Source organism: Polypterus senegalus, chromosome 3 (genome assembly GCF_016835505.1).
Source record: "Polypterus senegalus isolate Bchr_013 chromosome 3, ASM1683550v1, whole genome shotgun sequence".
Classification (NCBI taxonomy): domain Eukaryota; kingdom Metazoa; phylum Chordata; class Cladistia; order Polypteriformes; family Polypteridae; genus Polypterus; species Polypterus senegalus.
In genome coordinates, this window is record NC_053156.1 from 191,385,741 (window position 1) to 191,410,474 (window position 24,734).

The following is a 24,734-nucleotide window of genomic DNA, read 5'->3' on the forward strand; positions in this document are numbered from 1 at the left end:
CTACATACTGTCAAATAAACGAACCACAGACCGTGGCGCAACGTAAAGAGGCTTCGCCGCTGACATCCAAGGTTCAATTCCCCGAGAGGGGGTGCAGTGGGTGTGTACGACTGATGAGCCCAGAATTATATATATATCTATACTAATAAAAGGCAAAGCCCTCACTGACTGACTGACTCACTCACTCACTCACTCACTCACCCACCCACTCACTGACTCATCACTAATTCTCCAACTTCCCGTGTTGGTAGAAGGCTGAAATTTACTTACAAAAGTTAAGCCTGTTTTATTTCAAAATTCTACGCATAACGGTCGACAATATCCTGCCATGTTGAACTTTCTTATTTATGGCCCCATCTTCATGAAATTTGGTAGGCGGCTTCCCTGTGCTAACCGAAACCGATGATGTACGTACTTATTTCGATGGTATGACGCCACTGTCGGCCACCATATTGAACTTTCCAACATCACTAATTTTCCAACTTCCCGTGTAGGTAGAAGGCTGAAATTTGGAAGGCTCATTCCTTACGACTTACTTACAAAAGTTAAGCTGGTTTCATTTCGAAATTCGACGCATAACGGTCAACAACGTCCGCCATGTTGAACTTTCTTATTCATGGCCCCATCTTCACGAAATTTGGTAGGCGGCTTCCCTGCGCTAACCGAAACCAATGTACATACTTATTTCGGTGGTATGATGCCACTGTCAGCCGCCATATTGAACTTTCCAACGTCACTAATTCTCCAAATTCCCGCGTAGGTTGAAGGCTGAAATTTGGTACATATTTCGGTGGTATGATGCCACTGTCGGCCGCCATATTGAACTTTTCAACAGTCTTTGTTACTTATGGGCCCTTCTTCAAGAAATTTGGTACGCGGGTTCCCAACGCTAACTGAATCCTACTTACGTACATATATATGTCCATAGCCTGCAGCTCAGTCACCGTGTGAGGTGGCGTTGGGTCCCCCATCCCAACGCCTCCCACGTTGTTGGCTACCTGCCTATATAAGGCCGTCCGTCGCTCCAGTCTCTTCATTCCCTTCCTTGCTTCGCCACGGGATTCACGTCTCCCTGCTGATAACTATAGCCTTTTTATTTAATCCACGGCTTCGCTGCTGTTTTATTGTTCATTTATTACGATTATAGTTATTGTGTAGGTATTTTAGACTTACTTTACATTGTTCAGGTACCCATTTCCTTTATCATTCCAACCGTACCCGCATTAACATGTCTATCGAGGTGATCACCATCAATCAAAGAACTGTCACTTACTGAGTGGTTTCCATGCCCGGAGATGGCACCTATCTTTTCCATTCTCTGTGTTACATATTTCACGGCCATATCAGGCTCACTCTTGATATCTGGAGAAACATTGTGTCTTATGTATTCAATGACTGGGACAGGTTCAAGGTGTGGACTGATGACGGTACAGGAGATAATTATACTACACAGGAGCACTATAAGAGTGAAATGCTTAAGCCCTTCACCTATGGTTCTGCATGTGAGTTGATGGCTGCCGCTGAATTGTTCCGTTGTCGCTTTCAAGTGTACCGGAATGGCCAAATATTTTACACCTTTGGACAACCGCCAATGCCTCTTAAACATCTTAAATTCACAGGTGACGATTTCAGTAGTGGACACTTTGATGTTTATGAATGTTTAAACTCTCAAAAGCTGGATGTGAAGTTATCGATGAAACTGGTTGTATACTTAAAACGCTTGACAGATGCCGAATGTCTCTTCAACACAAGTCCTACAAATACTGTTGTAATTGAAACAAACCATGAAACTCAAACCGATTATGACAGCAGCAATCCAAGCTGTGAGATTTGAAACAAGATTACTGTTCACATGGCCAACTGTACGTTGCATGCTTAAGAGTAAGCTCAGCACACAGCTTGGTCATATTACAACCGGAGGGCCGAACTCACAATGTGGTATACAAAGAGATCCTTAACAAATAATTATTGGTATATTTTCCCTTAGTTTAAAAAGGTTTAATTTTCTTCTTAATAAAACTTTTAAGGCAGTACTTCGCCGCTGCGAAGCGCAGGTATTTTGCTATATATATATATATATATATAGATAGATATATAGATATACAGATAGATAGATATATATCTATACTAATAAAAAGCAAAGCCCTCACTCACTCACTCACTCACTCACTGACTCATCACTAATTCTCCAACTTCCCGTGTAGGTAGAAGGCTGAAATTTGGCTTACTTACAAAAGTTGGGCAGGTTTCATTTCGAAATTCTACGCCTAATGGTCATAACTGGAAGGTATTTTTTTCCATTAACTGTAATAGAGTTGAGCTGGAAAGACGTGGGGGGGCGGAGTTTCGTGTGACATCATCACGCCTCCCACGTAATCACGTGAACTGACTGTCAACGCAGTGCGTAGAAAACCAGGAAGACCTCCAAAAAGCGCTTAAGAAAACATGCATTATATAATTGAGAAGGCAGCGAAACAATAAGAAGCGAGCGAGTGACATATACTACCATATTCTTGAGTGCTGCTACCTCGGAAAGAAAGCAAGGTGTAAACCTAAACTTTAAATTAAGTTCATAGACAGGCTACCGCTGGCGTTTCACATGCCCACAGGTAATGCGGGATACAAGTTTAATGAGAGGACGCAGGATATAAACGAGAGTTTTGATCACTTTGTAACTAATTTAAAATTGTAGGTGAAGGGGTGTGCTTATGCAAATTCCGAGACTGTGTTTGTGGGGATTGACAGTTAAGGCGGGTGGGGAGTCACGTCATCATCTCCCCTCCCATTCACCTCATTTCGCTCTGAGCTGAGCTCCGCGGCTAACGCCGTCTTCCGAAGCAACTTCGTCAGACTGCCACCAAATACTCACAGAAAAATCCACAAGTTAATACACACGCTGTCTCTAGAGTTTCTCCACACTGAATCCTCCAGGCACTACTTACAAAAGGTCACATTGACAATCGTGTTACGTTATTTTTAAAATCTTTCCTTTTCTTAGCACAAGCACAGCTGAGAAGCTTCGATGCATGTGCTCCATAGCGTTAAAAATAATGCATTTAATCACACTTTGCATTACAAGCAAAGGGAGCTTTTGTCAATGCATGATTTCCTGGTACACGATTACATTGATCAGCGCATCCCGATTCATTTTACCCTCGCACCACCTTAGTTTGAGAAGAAGTATGAAAAAATATGAGGTTAACACAGAAAAACAGATCACCAATTCAAGCTTTATGAATAATCGATTCGCCATCAATAATTGTTTTGGTAAAGCCATCCTCCTTCCATTTTATAATTTTTCCGCCATGATTAAATGAACGGTAAAAAGTAAGAGCAAAGCGAGGGTGACTTATTTAGGCAGGCATATATATGACAGCAACACTCATGACAATGTCAATCATGTTACGTTATTATTAAAATGTTTCCTTTTCTTTTTCATTACTTCTTTAACACACTACTTCTCCGCTGCGAGGCGGGTATTTTGCTATATATATATATATGAATGACCTCCAAAGAGCGCTGAGACTTTTGATATCATGAGCGTGTCTGCAAAAACTGGGGTCTCCTGCCCAGCAAAAGTCGAGCAGCCAGCGCGCGTGCATAGCTGTGCCGGCCTTTGAGACGCTGACTGCGCTTCTGCCTTAAGTCAAAGTGAGCACTTTTAATTTTTTTCATCCTCCCCCTGCGCTATAGCCCAGACAAGTGCAAACATGGGACCCCTTTTCTACACCACGGCAAAATAATATTAAGGCGATTCACACTTTCTTTTGCACGTATACGATTATGAGGTCCTCAGCTCGGATTATGAAGACACGCACAGGAGTGGAGGACTGACAGTGCCATCACAGCCGATTAATGGCGGGGACGTCTCACCAGTCTACACAAGACCCACCGTGACTGTCCCCAAAAGGCGATCATAACGTCAGCAAACACATCTCTCTATATAAAAGAAAAAGGCAACTTTCCTTTCTTTACACCTTTTTTCCTTTTATCCCAAACCCAAAGCCTTTCTCTCTTAACACTGTAGAGGACACAAAACTAATTTTCTTTAAATGCAGGTAAGGCACATTACCAGAGGCACAAATTTGAACGTTCACATAGAAAATGTAATTTCAATGTATCTGTACTTCTTAAAACGTTAATGTTTTACTGTTTAATAACTTATAGACTATAATTTATTATTTTTCCCTTGCACTCAGTGACCAAACCTATACACACACATATAGACACATACAAACATACACACAAGTATATGTATGTGTATATATATACACACATACACACATACATACATACACACACATATATAATTTGTGTGTGTGTATGTATGTATGTGTGTGTATATGTAGATATGTATATAGATATGTAGATATGAAGATATGTATGTGTATATATATGTATATATATGTATGTATGTATGTGTGTGTGTGTGTGTGTGTGTGTGTGCGTGTGCGTGTGTATGTGTATATATATGACAGCAGCAATCCAAGCTGTGAGAAAACAGTAAAAAGGAGGCGTGTCAGACGTCGTGGTACATTTTCTGATGCAGCTAGACGAAAAAAACTTTGTGACGCTGCCGCCAAATACACAAAACAATTACTTTGACAATCATGTTACATTATTTTTAAAATGTTTCCTTTTCTTTTCATAACTTCTTTAACACATGACATCGCTGCGAAGCGCTGGTATTTTGCTATATATATATATATCACAGCGACACTCATAACAGTGACAAAACAATTACATTGACAATCATGTTACGTTATTTTCAAAATGTTTCCTTTTCTTTCTCTTTCCTTCTTTAACACACTACTTCTCGCTGCCAAGCGCGGGTATATATATATATATATATATATATAGATAGATAGAGATATATATATATAGATAGATATGAGAACAACATATATATATATAGATATATATAGATAGATAGATATGAGAACAACACTCATATCAATGACAAAACAATTACATTAACAACCATGTTACGTTATTTTTAAAATTTTTCCTTACTTATTCTGCTAGTGTATATATATATATATATATATATATATATATATATATATATATATATATAATATGAGGAACTGCTTTATATTTGGTATCACAGCAATTACTGCTACTTCATGTATCAAGTCGTATTTGAAAGTCTGCACGTAGTGGTTTTCTGTGAGGAGTTTGTCCCCATGTCTTTTTTCCTTATTTTCAAAGACTCATGGTATTAAGTAGCTCAGCTGTGGGTATGTGTTTCAGTAGACCCTGGAATGAATTGGCTGCCGGAGGTAAGCTCTAGACCCAATCACATTGAATTGCATTTATCATGTCATGTTGTGTTACTTGACTTTAGGCTCTCTCTTCACATTGTTGTTCAGATTGACTAGTGTAGTGATGTTGATTGATCTGATTTGATATGAAACATATTTATTGTAAATTTGATTGAACTCTTTTTTATTGTAATTCTTACCTGTAGACTTTTCTAAATCATCAGACGGTACAATTAATTTTAGGCTAGTTGTCAGATATATACACTGCAGATGATTCAAAGTGCAGTAGAAATTCTAGTGTTCAGCCAGCCAAGGGCAGCACATCCTCTTTTTCGATCATTTCATTGGCTCCCTGTAAAGGCACATATTAAGTTCAAATCCTTAATGTTTGCCTACAGAGTAGTCAATGGGTCATCTCCTGTATATATGGAGACACTTGTGAGATCCTTCACTCCTTATTGGCCTGCTCATGTTTGCTGATGAATGGCACCTGGTGATGCCACCTTTATGTGGCATTCAGTTGCACTCCAGGCGTTTTTTGCTCCTGGCTGGTAGAATGAGCTGTCTACCTCCTTTAGAAGTCCTGACTCACTCAATGATTTTAAGAAGCGATGAACATCATCTTAATGAATTTTGAGCTAAGTAGGTTTCTGTAACCTAGGAATTATAATTTTGGTAATCAATTTTGTATCCCCCCGTAACACTTAATCCCAAGCAGTGCCCCAAATGGATGTTTAATCTATTATGTTTTCTTTTGTAGGTCACTTTGGATAAAAGCGTCTGCTAAGCAATAAATTTAAATTTAGATGAATTTATTCATTACCTTTAAAGAGAGTACCTGATATATTTGTACAATAAGATAGTACTGTGTAGATGGCATTCAGCCTAAATTTTAAGCATACAGTATTAATCAACCTGTTCTGGGAGGGAGCACCTTGTAATCATTCAAATTTAAAGACTGAATATAAGCCTTTTCAGAAATGTATTTAGAAAATCTAACTGAAACGCTCATACTACCAGCAGAAACAAATCAGTATTGTACTAGTTTAAGGGTATTGTTCTGTTTATACAAAATTTATTTGCCTGAAGTTATTGCAGGCTACCAGCAACTTGTTAAACAATGGTTCTATTTTAGTAACTTCAGTAGCTATGTGATGTTTAAGCCTTGTTTGAAAAATCATCTATTGTAAGAACTTCATATATTACTACAGAAAAACACAACTAGTTTTGTTTATCATGCTGTTACATCAGATATATGTAAAGGGAAGTTAAGTACAAAAAGACATGATTTGTTTACTTGTACTGTCTGATGCTGCATGTGTGTCATAAAAGGAAACAAACTACACCTCATGCCTTTGCAGTGCAAACTGAAAGAGGAACAGTCATGATGACCTTGTATGTACCCATTCACTTGAGGGCAGTGAGTTCCTGCTATGCAGTATGACATCTTCATTGTAAAACACATTGCAAACTTTTGATTATTATGTAGATTTTACTTTATACAGGAAGACCCAGATACTTCTGCTATTCACAATACTTTAGTTTTCTTTAAAAAAAAAAGATGGATTTGAATACCACCTCTGCTATGTGCGAAAGTAATACAACATCCTAATCTGATTAGGATATCAAATAAATAAGGATTCTGAACTCTGCTTGCAACATTTAATCCATCTATAATTAAAATATTTATACATTTTATCAGTGTTGATTTTTATAATATAATCACATTTGAAGTATTAAGACAAATGTTTAACAAAAAAGGCAGTTCCTTTTTTCTCACTAACAACAACATAGTCATACCCGTCAGTCATGAAGTTTGGATGATATTTTTATACATTGTGGAAGTTGACCCGGACACAGACAGGCGGACATGTTGTTTTCACACCACCACACGTTTATTATACAAAACTATTTACAACAATATTGGTCACTCAGACCCAGTTCAATAAAGTTAGTCCACAAACCCCAAAGTCACAGTCCTGGCCACAATGCCTTTCTTCGGGCTGCCTCCACAGCTCTCCTGAGCTTCGTCCTTCTTCCTCCCGACTCCAGCCTCAAATGAATGGAGACGGCCCCTTTTATATGGTTCCTGGATGAGCACCAGGTGTTCCCGGCATTCCTCCTCTGGCCACGCCCCAGCGTGGCGGAAGTGCCGGCTGTCCTCCCGGCAGCTCTCCGGGCGCCGTCCTCAATCTTCCCCCCAGCACTTCCTGGTGTGGCGGAAGTGCTGGGGTAACAGGTCCCCAAGAAATTGGGGCGCCTCCTGGCGGTGACCATGGGCCCCTACAGGGTGGAGCTTCCATGCCCTGTACCCGTGGTCCCCAGAGCAACCCGGAAGGCAACCCCTACGTGATCCAGGGTGGGCACAGACCCACATCTGGTCCCTCATGACGTCCCGGCCGGGTCATGGCCCCTGGCATCCCTGACAACATTCATAAACAAACTACACAACAATTCTGGATTTCCAAACAGGAGAAACATAACATAATATTCTCAAGCTCCCTTAATCCAAATCAGGGTCACATGAGAAGCTGGTGCCTATCCTAGAAGCACTGGGCACAAGGCAGGAAACAGCCAACCACAGCGCGCCTGTCTATTGCATGTCCAACTCACACGTGCATTCACAATCGTGAGGACCCAATTTCACCTAACATACATTATTTTGGGGTTGTGGGAGGAAACCCCAGAGGAAAATTGTACAGACACAAGGACAACAACCAGCTGCGTGATTTGAACCCAGCGCCCTGGACCCATGAAGCAGCAGCACTACCCAATGTGCTAACATGTTGCCCTCGTATAGGAATAATGTTCAATGTCCTTCATGTGGATTGTGTTTAGAGTTAGGTATTGCTTTTTGTCCATTTCTGCACTGCTTTGACTCAATGATAGATAGTGTGTTCTGTGCTGGCCAGATCAATTCCCCTGACAACAGCTCTTGCATGATAAAGGTATACAATAAATATGATTCTCATGGTGGAGTTTGGGGGAATGAAATCTGAGGCTAAAGAGTCCCCTTGGTAGTAGTAACTTTATTAAACACATACTTTTTTTCTACTCTGGGGACAGAGATTCAAAATAAAGACTTGCAGTTGTGGCTTAGTAGGTTTTATTTCAGTGTTAGCATGTGATTTTAACAATTAAAACTCACGATGCTGTTCATTTGCACGTCAAAATGATATAATATCTTTATAGAAATGTTAGCAGTTTTGTTTTATTTTGTATAAATATTTAATTACAGAAGAGAAATTTATTGCAGATGTAAATATATTTATTCATGATTTCCCACCATTTTATTTATTTACTTTGGTGCTAAAACCTTTACTAAAAAGATGAAATATAGAGAAGCAAAATACAAAAACTTGTTGGCACAATAAAATAAACAGTTAAAGTATGCATTTATAGCTGAGAAGCATTATGGGTGTCAGGAGAAAATAGAAAATCTCTTATTTTGATAGGCTGCAGTGCTTTGTGACGGATTGTAAGACTGAAACAAATGTTTTAGTGTTTAAGTCCACATAAAATTGTCAATATTAGATAGCTAACATCACTTTTATTAGAGTGAGGCAGTGAATTCGCAGGATTATTCTTGTAATTGTTACTAGATGTGTTAATGGATTTTTTGCAAAGGTGGTGAATTTGGAAAATTAGAAATAAGTGTATTGTCCTCTGATATTGTACTGCATCTGTGATAGCTATCAGAAAATAACAAAAAAGGTGAATAAGCTACTGAGGTCATCATTGCTACTGCAGTAAGCCTTTAGTTTGTCAGTTCCTCACATACTGTTTATAAAGCCGGCTCAAAAAAGCTTTCGATTTTGTCACCACTTACACTCTAGGTAGGTTACATTGGAATGTCCATCGAAAATGAGACAGGTGCTAATATAACATGTCTGTTCTTCATGCATTGCTGTATTCTTGCCATCTTCACAAATGTTCTAAATGATAATCTAACATAAAACATATTCTTCAGTTTTATTGAAAATTTGATTTTTACACTTGCTATAATTGCAAGCAACACATTCACTGTCATTCATTTGTGTCAAATGAGTGGTTGCTCATGGACTCCCAAACGAGACACATTACCTGCATTGTGAGAGAGCAGCAGTTACAGCACTACAACCATGTGGCGTGATTCCCTGAGGATGATCTGGCTCATAGGATCCTCATTGTTGAGGACTAGAGTGGCCGGACCTGGCCAAGGGGATGCCCACGTAACACTTGGCTGCGGCAGATAGATGGTCTTTTCCAGCGGCTGGAGCTGGACCACGTGTCTGCCCTTGTTGCCAATCAGGATCCCAAAGTGTTTTGTCATGTGGTGGGTGCGGCAATGTGCTGTACCAGTGCATGCTCCCAAACCTGACCTGACTGACATTCACTCTCATTTAAATGAACTTAATAATTGCAGACTTGTTCACTTGTTCACTTGGCATCTACATACTTAAGAATGCTTTTGGTGAAGCCATACTGATAAGATAAAAAAGCCCGAACCCCCACCTCCCCAACATCTGCCACTTTTGTCTTCAGTGATGTCAGAATATTTTCAATTTACTACTTAAGTGCCATTCTGTGTGAAGTTGCATCAGTGAAGTGTACTTCACAGCCAGGCATCAGTGAAGAGGGTCTACACTTCACCCATTTGAACAAATAAAGCTTTATGTTCATTTGATTTTTTTTTTTAACTGTTTAGTTATGTAATCAATGACATAGACATTAGAAACACTTAATGTAAATCAGCAGTGGTCAACTCTAGTCAATGGTTGATTATTTTAATCTTAGAATATTTTCTTTTATAGGCAGTCTTTCTTTCTTGATGTGGTTTAACAAAAAAAATTGTCTGCTCATCCAGTCACTTGTTAACAGTTTATCACAAACAATAGGCCACCCTACTCAGTGGTTATCAGAAAGGCTATAAATTCTTGATCATTGCATCAAAAAGCAGGGAACCATGTTGTGTCAGGATCAGAGCCCTGATGATGATTGGTGAAGTTTGACATTTAGCTGGTTCCTTTCCCATTCAAGAAGCTGAAAGAAACGAGGGACAATGGGAGGCTGCTTCCCTTGCTTGTGTTGTCCTCCCATACATTGGGTGGCAGGGGCATCCCTTGTGGCTAGCCCCTGTATGGATCCTCACAGGGCAACATGAGAGTTGTGGTTCCATGGGGCTGTCTGGAGACAATTTTTTTAACATCAGAAGGACTCTGAAGTCAGGTTTAAAAAGAAGCCCTTCACATTTTCCAGGCAGTCAGGAGAGGAAAAGGGCAGCACTTGCTTGGGAAGAGTGGAAAAGGAAAGAAAGGCTTATGCACAGAACTGTGCTAATTGAGAAGAAGAAACTTGTGTAGAGATATCTTGTGAAAAAAAATTAATTTCTTCCCAAGACTGTCTCCATGTAATTGTATCTGGGATTGGGGCATCTGTGACACCACCCAGTGACCACAACTGGTGCCAAAACCACTATCTCCTGTAGGCACTTCTCTCTGGGTTAGGCAGAGCCACCCTAGAACAGGAGATTCATCTTCCAACAGCTCAACTGGATGAGCCCCATGGATTCAACAGGGCATTCCTGTGGAACCACAGTTTCTGTGCAGCTCTGCAGCCATCCATACAGGGATTCTACACAAGGGATGCTGCCACTCAGTGTATGGGGGAGGACCCAAGCATGGGAGGCAATATCCCACTGCCCCTCAATTCTTTTTGTATTCTGACAGGGAAAGGGACTGCTAGCTATCTTGGCTGGGATGCTTCTCCATTCCAGTCATCCATCCACTTTGCCAACCTCTCAGCCAGGTAAATTACAGTATTTACCTTCATTCCTGCTGGGATGCTAGTTATTGTCTACCATCTGACAGTTTTCCCCTTCATGCCAGCTTCCTGGCTGGAACAGGGAATATCAAACATTTCTTACTTTCCATCCATCATGGTGACCTTTTGACCAGGTAAGAGAATGGAATCCAGCCTAGCTGGGGCACCAGTCCTTCCGTGACAGTATGCATTGCATAAAATTCAGTTGTGTTCTGAGATTGATCTAAGTGTTTTAACAGTTGGAGTCTTTTTAATATTTTATTTACTTCATCAAAAAGATTTATGTGCTTATGAAATGTTTTATCACACTGGTCTGTGACATGTGACCAAAATTTTGCTCAGACTGCCGCACCTCTATTTGTACAAGCAGCATGTTCAGGTATAAGCTGCAAACTCGTTCACTAGCTTGTATTGGCTACTTGGTGGCAGAAGCAGCTATTTGACATGTAGAAGAGGAAATTGCTGTATACAAAATATAAATTGATCTTTCCAGAGCTAAAAATTATTATGGTTGGTAATAAGTGTGGAAAATATTTGTCTAATTCCTTGGGTTTTTTTTTCTCTCTCTCAAGCCAATGGAGATTTTCCACCTAAGGTTACATCAGTTACATCAAACAAGGCATTTTTAGGTTTGACCGACAACAGGAAAGCTCCTCAACCCACTGACAGAAGCTTTGAAGAAGAGCTTCAGGAATCCAACATCACTGGTAAGGTGGAGTAAATCACAATAAGATGTCTAACTGAGAAATGAGTACCGTATTAACTTTCTTGCTAGGATGCATAGTTTCACAATGAGCTTTCTGGGGATTTATATAGTTTTTCTGAACAATGTAGAGGGAGTCATGCAAAGATGTTTCAGGACAATATAAACAAAGCCATGGTTTTCTCATTTTCTGAACTATGTTGCTACTGCTTAAATGATGATGTCCCTGGGAAAAATGAAATTGTTTATGATTTATAATGAGTGCATTTGCTCTTTTTTTCAAAATTTACAGTTACATACTACATATTGTGACAGATTAGGACCGTATCGCTCCCTTGAACCCCTGTCCCTGACTCCAGACACCAGATAAAAGTCCAAATGATGACTTTATTTAAATGCCACAGTGCACAAAGCACCCTCTCCTCCATTATACTCATAAATTACAATCACAATAATAAACAATAATACTCTCCATTGGGCTGCATCAGGGGACACCCAGTGTTCTGACGAGGACAAAGAAAGTGAACAAAAGAAAGCAAAGGGTTTTATTGCTTCACACTATTAGGATTTTAACTTATTTATTTGTATTTTCTATTTTTTTTTAACACTAAATGAAACTATGTGTATGTGCACACTTTCTGCATTTGAATTCTCAATTTTAAAAATTATGATTAGAAGGCTTAAAGTTTAAGTCTTGCTTGTCTGCCTCACTACTCTGCTTCACTAGTCCTGGTACATATTGCATTACTGCTGCTTTTCACCAGTGGCTTGGTTCCTGGTGCTATCCATTATACACAGGAACTCTCAGTAGGCTTTCTTTTTTGTTATTCAACCAAACATACTGTAACAGATACTTATCTACTTAATAGTAGATGCATTTTAAATTAGTATAGTACAATTTTTTCTGTTTTTGCTGCTTATACTATTGCTTATGATTTGTTTGCTACTTATTACATGGGACAGGGTGCTTGTTTCTTCTACCTTATTTGCTCTAAGTCCTCCATTGTATACATTTTATGGAATGAATTTTCTAAGTCACGTTGAATATTTATTGTCAGTACAATTCTTGAATATGTCTGCAGTACATTTATTCTTTTACAAACTACATTTGGAGTAGATGATATCTCAGAAGAAAACCAAGGGCTAATTTTAGAAATTTTGAAAATAAGTTAAAAAAAACAAAACAGGAATCAAGCTTAGTCTAGCAACACAACACAGTGAGCTGTGACTAACCAGCCTACTTCTATGGAAGACTTTTTCCCCTTACTTGGGCTTATTACTGAAAGCAGTTTAACATTTTGTATTATTTGTTTGTATGGGAATGGTAATCTCTAACAGAGAAAGATGTTACACAGAATAGTGAGTACTGCTTATACAGTGTTATGGTTCAAGAAGTTTGGTGTAAAATCAAACAACAATCAACAAAGTTGTAATAAATGGGTTTTTTAAGTTTTGTTTGATGCCAGCCATTCTTTCTGTCAAGGCATTGTTTCTTCCCATAGCTGACCTTATTTTTCTTATTTGCATGAAGAACAGAATAAAGCATTCTTTTATTCTTGCTGTAGTATCCTGTTCAAATGGCATCCTTTATCTGTAAACACAAGCTAGCTGGCACGCTTATTACTGCCTTGATGTTAAATTTGCCTAACTGTATTTACCTTGAATATGTCTTGTTTTATATTTGAATGTTTCTTTGTTAAACTTTCTATGATGTAATTTCTCAAAAACGGAATTACCTTTTGGCCACAGACAGGAAAAACTGGATGAAATGACAACTCTTACAGTATATTCCTTTACTGTCTATTAAAATGAATATTCCCACTGGATGTCCAAAAAAAGAGAAACAGTTTTACCTTTCAAATGTCAGTGTCACTGAGAGCTATGAGGACTCTCTGTCATTGTAAAGTCATGAAAATTCCCTAATGTCATGCACTCTCTTTAAGACCCTTAGAACCTACTCATAATTAGCAGGCAGAGAGGCTGAATGTCTAAGGTCTAAGAAAGTTTGAAGTTATGCGTTCAGAAAACCAGCTAGAGGAACATATGATTTACAGTTCAACTAGCTCCAATTACCCAGCTTTGCACAAGAAATATTAATGACAATTATCAACAAATGAAAAAAAAGAGGTTTGCTAATTTTAATTTCTCTATTATGTCACAAAATTAAAAAAAAAAACTCATGGCTTTTTTGAGAAATTAGGGGTTTTTAGTTTAGTATATATATATATATATATATATATATATATATATATATATATATATATACTGTATATATATATATATATATACTGTATATATATATATACAGTATATATAAATATATATATCTATAGATATATATAGAGATTTTAAAGTCTCTGATGTGTAAGTGTATTATTAGTGTTTTAAAATGTTAGCTATATAAAAAATTTTAAAATATCTAAAAGATTCAGACATGCAGTTTGAGAGAGTGTCAGTTTTCTTAGTAATGAAACTTATTTCTAGGGATATGCATTACAATGGAGGAATTACAAAAAAATAGTTAAACAAACTTTGCAATTAACAAAAGATAAAAAATTTGGCCAATTAAAACACTTGTAACCCACTAAATCACAAATAAACACAGCCTTACCCAATGCAGTAAGCTAATTAGTAATAAAAGTCTAGTGTATTATACTTCCTCATATTGACTGAAGCAATAGGATTTAAACAGAAGTGTTGGCAGGAGCCCAGCTGACTTATTTTACAATAACATTAATGAATTATTGCCAAATTCTAAAGAAGATCTTCTCATTTTCATGCAAAGAAAATTAGATTTTTTCTAATCTTGGCTAATGTTAAGATATAATTCTTCCAAGTAGTAATGAAGGATCCAGTAGAATTTTTCCAGTTGAGCAAGATTAGATGATGCACTAAAATGAAGCTTAGGCAGTTGCTGAGAGTTTGTCGCTACATAGTCTTACCTCATCTGATATCCCTCCAAACACTGCTGTAAATGCATTAGAAATTATTTTAAATCAAGCACTATCTGAAACATAATGTCTTTACCCAAAAGGTCTTAATTTTGAGAAGTCCTAAAGACAACACTAACTAGTGAGGCGAAAACTAAATACCTAGATATGCTTTAGATAATTTTAATGTATAGAAATGTGTCCAATGTACAATTTTAAGATGAGTTAGTGTTTTCTGATGATGAATAAATGTATTGAATTCTTCTGAGATATTAATAGAAAGTTCTTTTTCCATGCGTTGCCTATGATTGTCAGTTTGTGAGCACCATGATATAAATTGGTGAAGTCTGCACATAATACTGATGCTTTACTCATTACTAGATTAAATATCAAATGTGGCCATTGTTGGAAAATGTGATAGGTTAGGCAGATTCTTTTAATCACGGTGGAGTGACTCATAGAAAAAAGTGTGTTGAGGGGAAATAGTAATAATAGTAAGTTTTATTTATATAGCACATAATATAAACAGTGTCACCTCTACAGTAGGTGCATTACACAGTTTAAATAAATGTGAGCAGAGAAAAATCTAAATTAGATTAAGCTGCCCTAATTAGGGTTGTTCATTAAGAAATGAAATGATTTACTTTGACGTACATAATACACCATAATAGTTGTGTCAAATATTTGTGAACTTCAATTTATATGTCTAAAAATAAGTCCAAAATATCTCAGTTTGTGATAGTTTGTGATGTTTTCACCCTCTGATAGAGGTCCATAGATGGCTTGATCATATTCCTAATTACTTACCTTAAATAGTCTACATGCTTGTGTTTGAAATTTTTGATTGTTAACTTTCTGGGAGTCGATCCATGGGTAAAGAATCAAATACCAAAAATTATATCATATTTGTGATTAGCAACCTCAAAATAGCCTAAAACAACAATCCACTTGGTAAGCCTTGGACCACAACACGTGCAAGAATGGTATGTTTGGTACAGGCCCTTTCAAATAAGTTTATCTACTCTTTTAAATGGTTTGTGCCAGAAATCTGTAGAGTTAAAAGGCTGTAGTATTAAAGGATTCATATCCAGAAATGCAATACTCATGTTTGTTTATTTATAACAATATTTTTTATATTATAATTATTATACTTTATTTCAATATTCTAAGTGTATTTGCTTTTTATATTACCTTATGGTGGAAAGATGGCGTGACTACTGTATAAAGTTACAAGCCAGTTTCAATGGGGAGCATGCAATATGGGAAAAAACAAAACAGTTATTGTAAACAGAACACATTGCATTACAGATATACAGCATATTTTTAAGCAAGCACATTTAGTAAATACCTTTACTTTAGTTTGTCAATTTTATTGTTGTAGATGTTTTGTTTTTAATTACATCATTGTGCATAAAAGCTTTGGCAACTCTTGTCACACCAATAAAATTTTGCTGTAGACATTTAGCATGATGGCTTTTTGCCAGTAGTGGGTGAGTAATGGGAATAGAGCCTAGAGCTAAGAGTGACTAACTGAAGCCCAATATATAATGACAGCCAAGAGAGACTCATACTGAATGTCTTTAGTGTATGCCACTTGGAATTCTAAGTCATACCTTCAAGTCATAAGAGGCAATGAATAGAAGGAATATGATATGTGGTGTGATTTGTGAATGAGCTGTTGGGGTTGTACAGTATATTGTACTAAAAAGGATTGGAAAGTTTGAAAGCAGTATTTAAAAAAATGTTTACAACTGAGGACTAAGTTTAATGGATTGTCTGATAAATAGAAGACATTGATGCATGCAGTATTGTGGAGAGTAGAAGTACTATTTGTGATCATGTTTAGGTCAACATTCGAATCGGCTTCTGTCTTCTTTTTTAGAGTAATTAAAAGATCAAGAAAGTGAGCATGAACAGACTCTTATTCAAGAGCTGCTAAAAAAAACTGAAATAACTATAGCAGTGGTGTTCTACTGTACATTTATCCCAAAAATTTTCATGCAGACAAGATACATTTAAAAGAATTTACCAACATTGATATTGGCATATTATCTAAAGTGCTATTTGTCCTCCTATTCATCTCTCCCATCCTGCATGTGGGTCTACAAATTCTTGAAAATCTTATGATCATGAAATTTATAAGCAAGTCAAGTTGATAGCACAGTGACACTATCTATTAAATTTGTTTTGATTGCTTCATTTTTGTGCAGGGATAGCATTATGTTATATATCTGTTGCCATTTGTGCTAAAGTCATTGCAGCCTTTAGTTACACACTGAATGTAGTACCTCTAAAATTGGAAGACTTATGCAATCTTAAAAGGGAAAGCGTAGCACTTAAGTGTGTTGCAGCCATGCTTCTGGTTTGATAGTTTCTGGAATTGCATCATGAGTCGGTTGTCTCAAAATTCAGTATGCTACATGGGAGAGAAAAAAGACCTCTGTATACTGGAAGGTATTTAGAACCTTCTAAGACCAAAAACGTGAGAGAGTTGATCGTGGAGATGTACCAGTGGAGACTGTTACAACAGAATGCCGAGTTTGACACTCTGAATTGACCCTTCTTAAAGTTATTTTATTATTGTGGCTTTAGAAACTAGTTATCACTTAGAATTTTGGTTCTCTTATAGCTTTAAATTGCAATCCATTTTTGTGAATTGTACTCAAATATTGTATGTTACCACAATGTACTCAATCTTTGCAGACAACTAAAAATCCAGTTTGCAGAATCCAGTTATGCAGAAATATACCTTCTTGAATCTCCTATAGCCTTAACATTACAATTCTAAGCTAAAAAAAACTACTCATTCCTTGTTGTAGTTAAAAATAAAATAGTAACACTATCATTCATTCTGTGGCACTCAAAATGTCAAGTTTTTGACATCCTCAACTCAGGATTTTTATTCTGTTTTTGTTTGTTAGATTTTGCTGGTTTCCATGCATTGGTTTATTTTATAATATTCTCACATTGCTTCCTTCCTAGGTGTTTTGTGTTGGTAGAGTGTCATATTACTCTGTTTTTTCCTTTTGTATTCTTTATTGTGCAGACTTTATCAGAAAGCCTCAAATCCCATAGACTTATGTATTATTGATATTATTCATAAACTAACAATAAACAAAGTACATGTGATTATTGGCAACCTTACAACACAATAAATGCTAGACAGGTAGTTTCAGGTGGCACACAGACTTGTAGTTACTTAAATGACCACTTCTAGTCAGCTTTCATCAAGACAGGCCACATGCCGGTCTCAATATGGTTGATGAGCTGTGCTTTCTGCATGTGTTCTTCATTTCATGCCTATAGTGTGTGTTTGTGGGGGGTCAGTAAAGCAGCTAAATTTATACATTCTCTGTCCAAATCCTAAGGCCAATAGGGTTTTATGGCACAGAATGACTTCTAATTCAAAAACCAATCCCAAAGAGCCATACGTCAGATCAATGGGAGCACACAATGCCTTTCATACCTCCCCCCAAAACCATTTGTTTCAGCTGATGCTTGCCAGCTAGGTAGTTTGGCTTCCATGTGGGGGTTGGGTTGAGAGAGTATTTCCTGAAGAGAATCACTTGCCAAACTGGTTTTAGGCACTTCCCTCAGCCCTGCCAAAAAAATTTACATCCTGACTCAGTCCTAAAGACTTGGGGGGGCGGGGGCTGGGGGTTGGCCTGTGCACTACTGTTCTAATCAATGAAGTCCTGAAACATTAATACCACATTTACTTTGACTAACTTACAAATAAAGACTTACAAAATATTTATCAACTTATATACAAAATCTCACACCACAACACTAGGTTAACATCAAATGAAAGTAGATTAAAGCAAAAAAAAAAACCCATAGATAAGCTATGCCTTCAAAGTTTATTGGAAATACTCCAATTAAAATGAATTCTGCCTCTATCATTAATTTATCAAAATTAAAATTCCCTAAGGATGTATTGCTCTCATACTACAAATCCTTCTATTTTATATTGTTCCTTTTCTTCATAGAGGTTTATGGAGAGACTGATCCTATTCTAGCAGCAGTGACTATAATATATCAACCGGTTTTAGTCAGTATGTAAGGGTGCTTTTATGTTCACCCTTTTGCATTTACTCCAAGTAAATTTCAAGTTATGTGTCAGCCTAGATGTATGTGTTTGTTATAAAGCACCTGCAGTCAGAAGAGCTTTGGCACAGAGTAAATATGCAACTATCTAGAGTCTTAACTTCAGTGTTTCTCAAGGCCACATTATATTAGGAAATGTTTAAAATGTGTATGCAAAGTCTTTTTTATATTGATTTTTTTAAAAGCAAATAACATTCCATACAAAGTCAAACTTAACAAAACTAAATTCAATTCAACCCCCCTGCCCCCCCATGAGAAACGGAGGAAATCCAACAGCCAAAATAAAACTTTAAGAGTGTTAAAAAAAAGGGAAGAGAATCCTTTTCCCCAATATAAATGCTTATTCTTAAACATTATTGATTAGATCCTGCAAGGTTTTTCAAAGGTTTTGAATAGATCCTCAAACTGAGAAATTGTTTTTCTCCAATTTTAAATAGTATATAACATTAGTTACCCATTGATTTAAAAGAGGTGGGCTTGGATTCTTCTAGTTGTGCAATATAAGTAAATCTTCATGCTAGCAGTGAGGTAGAGACAATTCAAGTTTTGTTAGTCCTTCTCCACTTTAGACCCATCTGGGAGTGTGGTAAAATGAGGTCTTTGGCTAATCGTCACCATTTTAAATTGATAATCGTCACAGTCATAGGTTTAATGGGGTTTGGGGGCATGGTAGTGTGGCGAGAGTGAATAACAAATCTAGTTTGGTCTTGTGATATTTCCAAAGGAAGAATTTCCTCAATCCTTCTAGCTAGGACATTGGAGAGTATCTCAACATCATTATTCAGAAGTGAGGTCTGTATGATGCACATTGTAATACATTCTTATTTTTCATAGGAAAGACTATAATTAATGCTTCTTGAAAAGTTTGAGGGAGAATGTTATTGTCTCTGGCTTCTATTAATGTTTCTAATAAAAGGGGAGGTAACTTAATTGAAATTTTTTTTATAAAATTTGGCAGGGTAGGCATCAGGACCAGCTGCTTTTCCACTCTGAAGTTAGTTTTATAGCGTCTAGTAATTCTGAAAGTGTCAGAGGTTTATCCAGTTCCTCTGCAATGAGAGTATCTAGCTGTGGTATCTGTAATGCATGAAAAAACACATTAGATTGTGTCTTGTATTATTTTAAATGAGTAGAATATAAAGACTTATAGTAGTCTCAAAATGTGCATTATATTTTTATGGTCAATGATTTTGTCTCCATCTGTGTTGGTAATTACTGGTATTGCATTGATTACTTCCTGCTTGTGGATTTTTTAAGCTAAGAGTCTTCTCTCAGCATTCATAGTAGTAATTTCACGATTTAAAAATGAGTTGTTCCGTTTCTTTTGTTGACAAGAAGTTGAGTTCTGAATGCAAAGCCTGTCTTTTCCTATAAAGTGCCTCATTTGGGAAACTGGTGTGTTCTTGATCTATTCTGGTAATTTCACTAATTAACTCTGATGTGTCCTTGGTTTCTGATTTATTTTTGTGGAAGAGATATGAAATAATCTGTCCTCTTAAAAATGCCTTCAGAATTTCCCAGAGTATTCCTCCAGAGACTTCTGAAGATGTGTTTGTCACTTGGATATAAAATCTGTACAGCTCTCATCAGCTGATAAAAGTGGGTTAAGAAGCCAGCTGCGAGATGAGTTTGTGGGCTATAAAGATTTGATCTCCATGATCAGAGATAACAATAGGGTAGTACTTGCAAGATTTGGGCAAAAAATTGTTATCTATAAAGGAATAATAAATTCTTGAGTAACAGTGATGTACTGGTGAAAAGAAGGAATAAATCCTTGAGTTTGGATTTAGAAATCTTCAAGAGTGTGATAAGTTGTGATCAATTACAAAATATGTAATTGGTTTTGCAGCGTTAGATGTATTGCCCCTATGGCAGAAGACCTATCCAGGTCTGGATTTTAAACACAATTAAAGTGTCCACCCATTATAATTTTATGAGTGTTCACATTCGGAATGGATGCAAATACGTTTTGGATGAAGTCTCTATTATCCACATTGGGTGCGTAGATATTTATCAAAATCACTTACAATTTAATAAATTACCCATCACCATCAAATATTGCCCTTCAAAATCAGATGAAATTTTTCTGTGTTTTAAAATTTCCACACACCTAGCTTTCTTTGTATAGCTAGAGTGAAATATTTGGACAGTCTGATCTCTTTCAAACCAAAACTGATCCTTGATTAATAAGTTAGTCTCCGATAAATACTATCTTGGCATTTAGACCTGTTTGGTAAGAGAATACTTTTTTTCTTTTTAATTTGTGATTGAGACCTTTGACATTCCAGCTCACAAAGTTCACTGTTCGGTCATAGAGACATTGCTTGTAAACTTTATATTGTAGTCTTAAATTAAGGTTGTACGTTATTGCATCAGATAGCTTTAACCTTAATTTCCAATTTTGCTAGGAGTTATTGCTAAGAAGTCTATTGTTGTATTGGCACATACAATTTTGAGGGTTAAAAGGTTAGATTAGAAATAGTTTGCTCTCTTTCTCTCTCCTCTTCTCCCCCATTTTGCCTCCCCACATGAAGCTAGACCATACTTCACAAAATCCCAGTCCTCTGATATATCTAGAGACAGAACATGTCCAGAACAAAACAAGCCCCCCAGCAGCGGTGCAGAAGGAATAAAGTAGAGATACCTATTGACAATACAGTCCAAACACTATAAACCTAGAATATAATTTTAAACAGTCCCTATGCTCAGTCTTTTAACTCAGCAAGCAAGTCAACATTTTATATGGCTGAAAATCTGACATAATGTTGTGTGTATGTCAGCAATTTTTGTAATTGAATAAGGAAGCAATAGTTATAAATAACATATTCAGTGTGGTGCTGAGGTGTCACTCATTGCACTGCTGCACTTGGATCTCAATCCGTCTGGGGGATGCAGCAATGTGCTGTTATCAGCGCATGCTCCCAACTTCTATTCATAACCATTACAATTCCTGTCAATATCCAACTGGCCATCCAACACAATTGTAAAATCAATGATATTCCATGTCCTCCATTCGCATCACTACAACATGCTGCACATGTTCCCTACATCTGTCTGCAGATTGCGCAGTTGAAATTACATGTATTTTCGAAGAGCATTATCTTCCATTCTAGCAGTAATTTCCAGCTAGAAAACACACAACATAGGAAGTCCACCTTTTACCATTCCCAAGAAAATATCCTTTCCTTTTTGCTTTTTCCTGCAGATCAATGTAAAGACTTGTGGGCATATAGAAAAATCCAGGACTATGTGCTATGCTGTTTGCTGAAGCTAGAGTTTTCACCCCTGAGTCCACGTTTTGAAGTACCCAGCAAGGGGTCTGGGCTTACATAAGCAAGCAATGGAAAATAATTTTATGTGACCACATGTAGTCAGTGCATGTGTACATTCTCTGTTAATTTATGTGCCCAATATCTTGTCTGTCTCCAACACATCTCCATAGTTGAAATCTTCATTAATGCCACTATAACTGGTAAAGCCATCACTGTAGTAGTAAGAGCCACCTACTCTGCAATACATCTCACTAGTCCATTTTTTCTAAGTGTAGTAACAATGTATCACCTTTTTCCTTTTAATTGTTGCTAATGATTGCATTAGATTTGTAACCATCAAGAACTGGATTGTCCTAACACAGTATCCCAAAATTCTTTAGAACTGTCAGATATGTAGCTCCAGCCTTCCCTGCACCTCCCTGACCACCTTAAATGATAAAAAAGACTAAGAGGAGTGATTAGACCTTGGATCATGTCTGAATTGCTGAAAGCATCTCATCTATCTTCTCCTTTTTAGTGAGATAGAATGCAGTAGAGCTTAATACATGAATAATGACACTAGGGGTATTGGGGTACCCAAAAATTCTGGAGTCTAATCTTGTGCCTTTAAACACTCTGTGTGGCTTTGCTTTGGTGCTTGTTTTTTTTCCTTTCACATTCTAAAAATGGATGTTTTAAGATAACTGACAAACTTAAATTTTCCTGAGTTAGTTAATGTAACTATGAGTGACAGTGAGTGTACCCCAAGATAAACAGGAGCCCACTCCAAGGTTTGTTCATTCCTTGTGTTCAGCCCATACGAACCTTACATTGGTTTTGGGTTCCACAAGAAATTTATGAGTAGCTGGATAATTTGAGTAGGCAGAATACTCAAGGAACAGAAGACCACTAACACCAAGATCCTGATTTGATGTACTGTATCCTAAAGACTTTGCCGCAATTGCAGGGAATCTTTCATTGGAAGATATTAGACAGCAGTGAATTTTTCAGTGTCACTTTTGTGAAAAGGAAAAAGAATGAAGAGCAGCACTGCTGATGAGTGATATGAGCTCATGCAAACATACATAGATGTTTTATAAATTGTCTGAGTGGCCTTCAGTAACAAATCTCAAAGGACTAAGAGTGGAAAATTTTGAGCTGCACAAGATTGCTTTTCATGTTGAGTATTTCTTCATTTGGAATATAGCTTTTCCTGACTGTGATAGATGTTACAGTATGTCTGAGATGCCATGATATTTAAAATCAGAATGATACTATTATGGTACTTATGTTTAGTAATGCAGCTGACAACAAGAGTTGCAAAGGAAATCCCTTTTCTTTATTGTATTAGCAAAGATGACAGACAACTAAGTTAAGAGGCACACACACATCTTTGTACAGCAGCTAAACTGAGTACATTATATCACACACAGAGCTTTGTAAACAACAGTAGTATTCACAGGCATATAATACATGGCAATATTTTGGTGCATGATTGAAAAGTTGTTCCCTTTTGTAATGTTGCAGTAATAACAGTATATAAAGATCACAAAAGCACCATTGGCATGTCTGAAACTGAAAAAGATTTGCTCATTGCTTTAACTTGTACTAGGCTATGCATTCCCCCTTGATTTCAGACTGGATCTGTGTAGGTTTGTTTTAGGTTTCAGCTGTAAATAGTAAGAAATCTTTGCTCTTTTCTTGATGGAGGTGAGTTATTCGGTTTGTAACCCCCGGCAAATGTTTTCTTCCTTGCTCAGTATAAAATGCTGACAGACGTCTTTTTGCAATAGAACTATATTTCTTTTGATTAAATATACCCAACATAGAGAGAATCATTTAGGAGTGCACACAGAATGGAAAAGTAACTGGCATCCAGTTAATCTTCCAGTATGCCACCTTCAGCCCTTTTTTGTGTAAATCCTTCTTTTTAACTCAAATAAAATATTTATTAGGGAAAGATCAGCATGATAAGGTCTTCATGCTGAGTACAAGTCTTCTAGACTAACTGAATTCTAAACATCTCTGGCATCCTGAATATTTTTCTTGAAATTACAACTGTGCACCTAATTGCTTTTTTGTACCCAAGGTAACAATATCTCAGAAAACCTGCAGTAGTTTTTTTGTAAAGACAGAAAACCTATACAAATGAGAGCAGACATCTTAAGTGATGTGATGCTTTTTGTGCTTGGTTTCCAAGTTGCTTCTCCTGATTTTCTTTGAATCACGCAACTTGTACTTAGAAATGGGAGGCCTGTGCAATTAATTTTTTGCTACCATTTTCTTTTTGTACATCATCCACAGTGACCACTTCTGAATCAGCCAGACTTCAGGCTAAGGTTTGCACTGAGCCATAAGCACTTAAGATTAAGGATTCTTTATTTGCCATTTGTGCATAAAACGACAGTCAAAGCACATTGGAATTCTTGTGCAGAGCTTTTTCAGAGTCATTATAGTAAACATTAAAAAAAAAGTAAACAATATAAATACTTTGTATATAATATGAATTACACCAACAATAAACAAAATGGTGGTAATATCTACACAAAAAGAAATACAATTAGATTGCAGATATTGCACAGTTAAAATATTTCACATTTATCACTTGTCATTTGAAGTGAGGTAATGTACCCCACATGAACATATTTCACATGTTCAGTAACTTGTTTTGCCATCA

The 24,734-nt window shown here is 36.9% G+C and overlaps 1 protein-coding gene across 5 annotated transcripts in view; it reads left to right on the plus strand.

The window, feature by feature from the left end:
* alk (ALK receptor tyrosine kinase) overlaps positions 1 to 24,734 on the plus strand; it is a 1,762,427-nt gene that overhangs the window by 1,591,574 nt on the left and 146,119 nt on the right. For all 5 annotated transcript variants that reach the window (XM_039748331.1, XM_039748332.1, XM_039748333.1 and 2 more), the window contains one exon: positions 11,639 to 11,773. In XM_039748331.1, the coding sequence (XP_039604265.1) occupies positions 11,639 to 11,773 (135 nt within the window). The remainder of the gene's footprint in view (positions 1 to 11,638; positions 11,774 to 24,734) is intronic.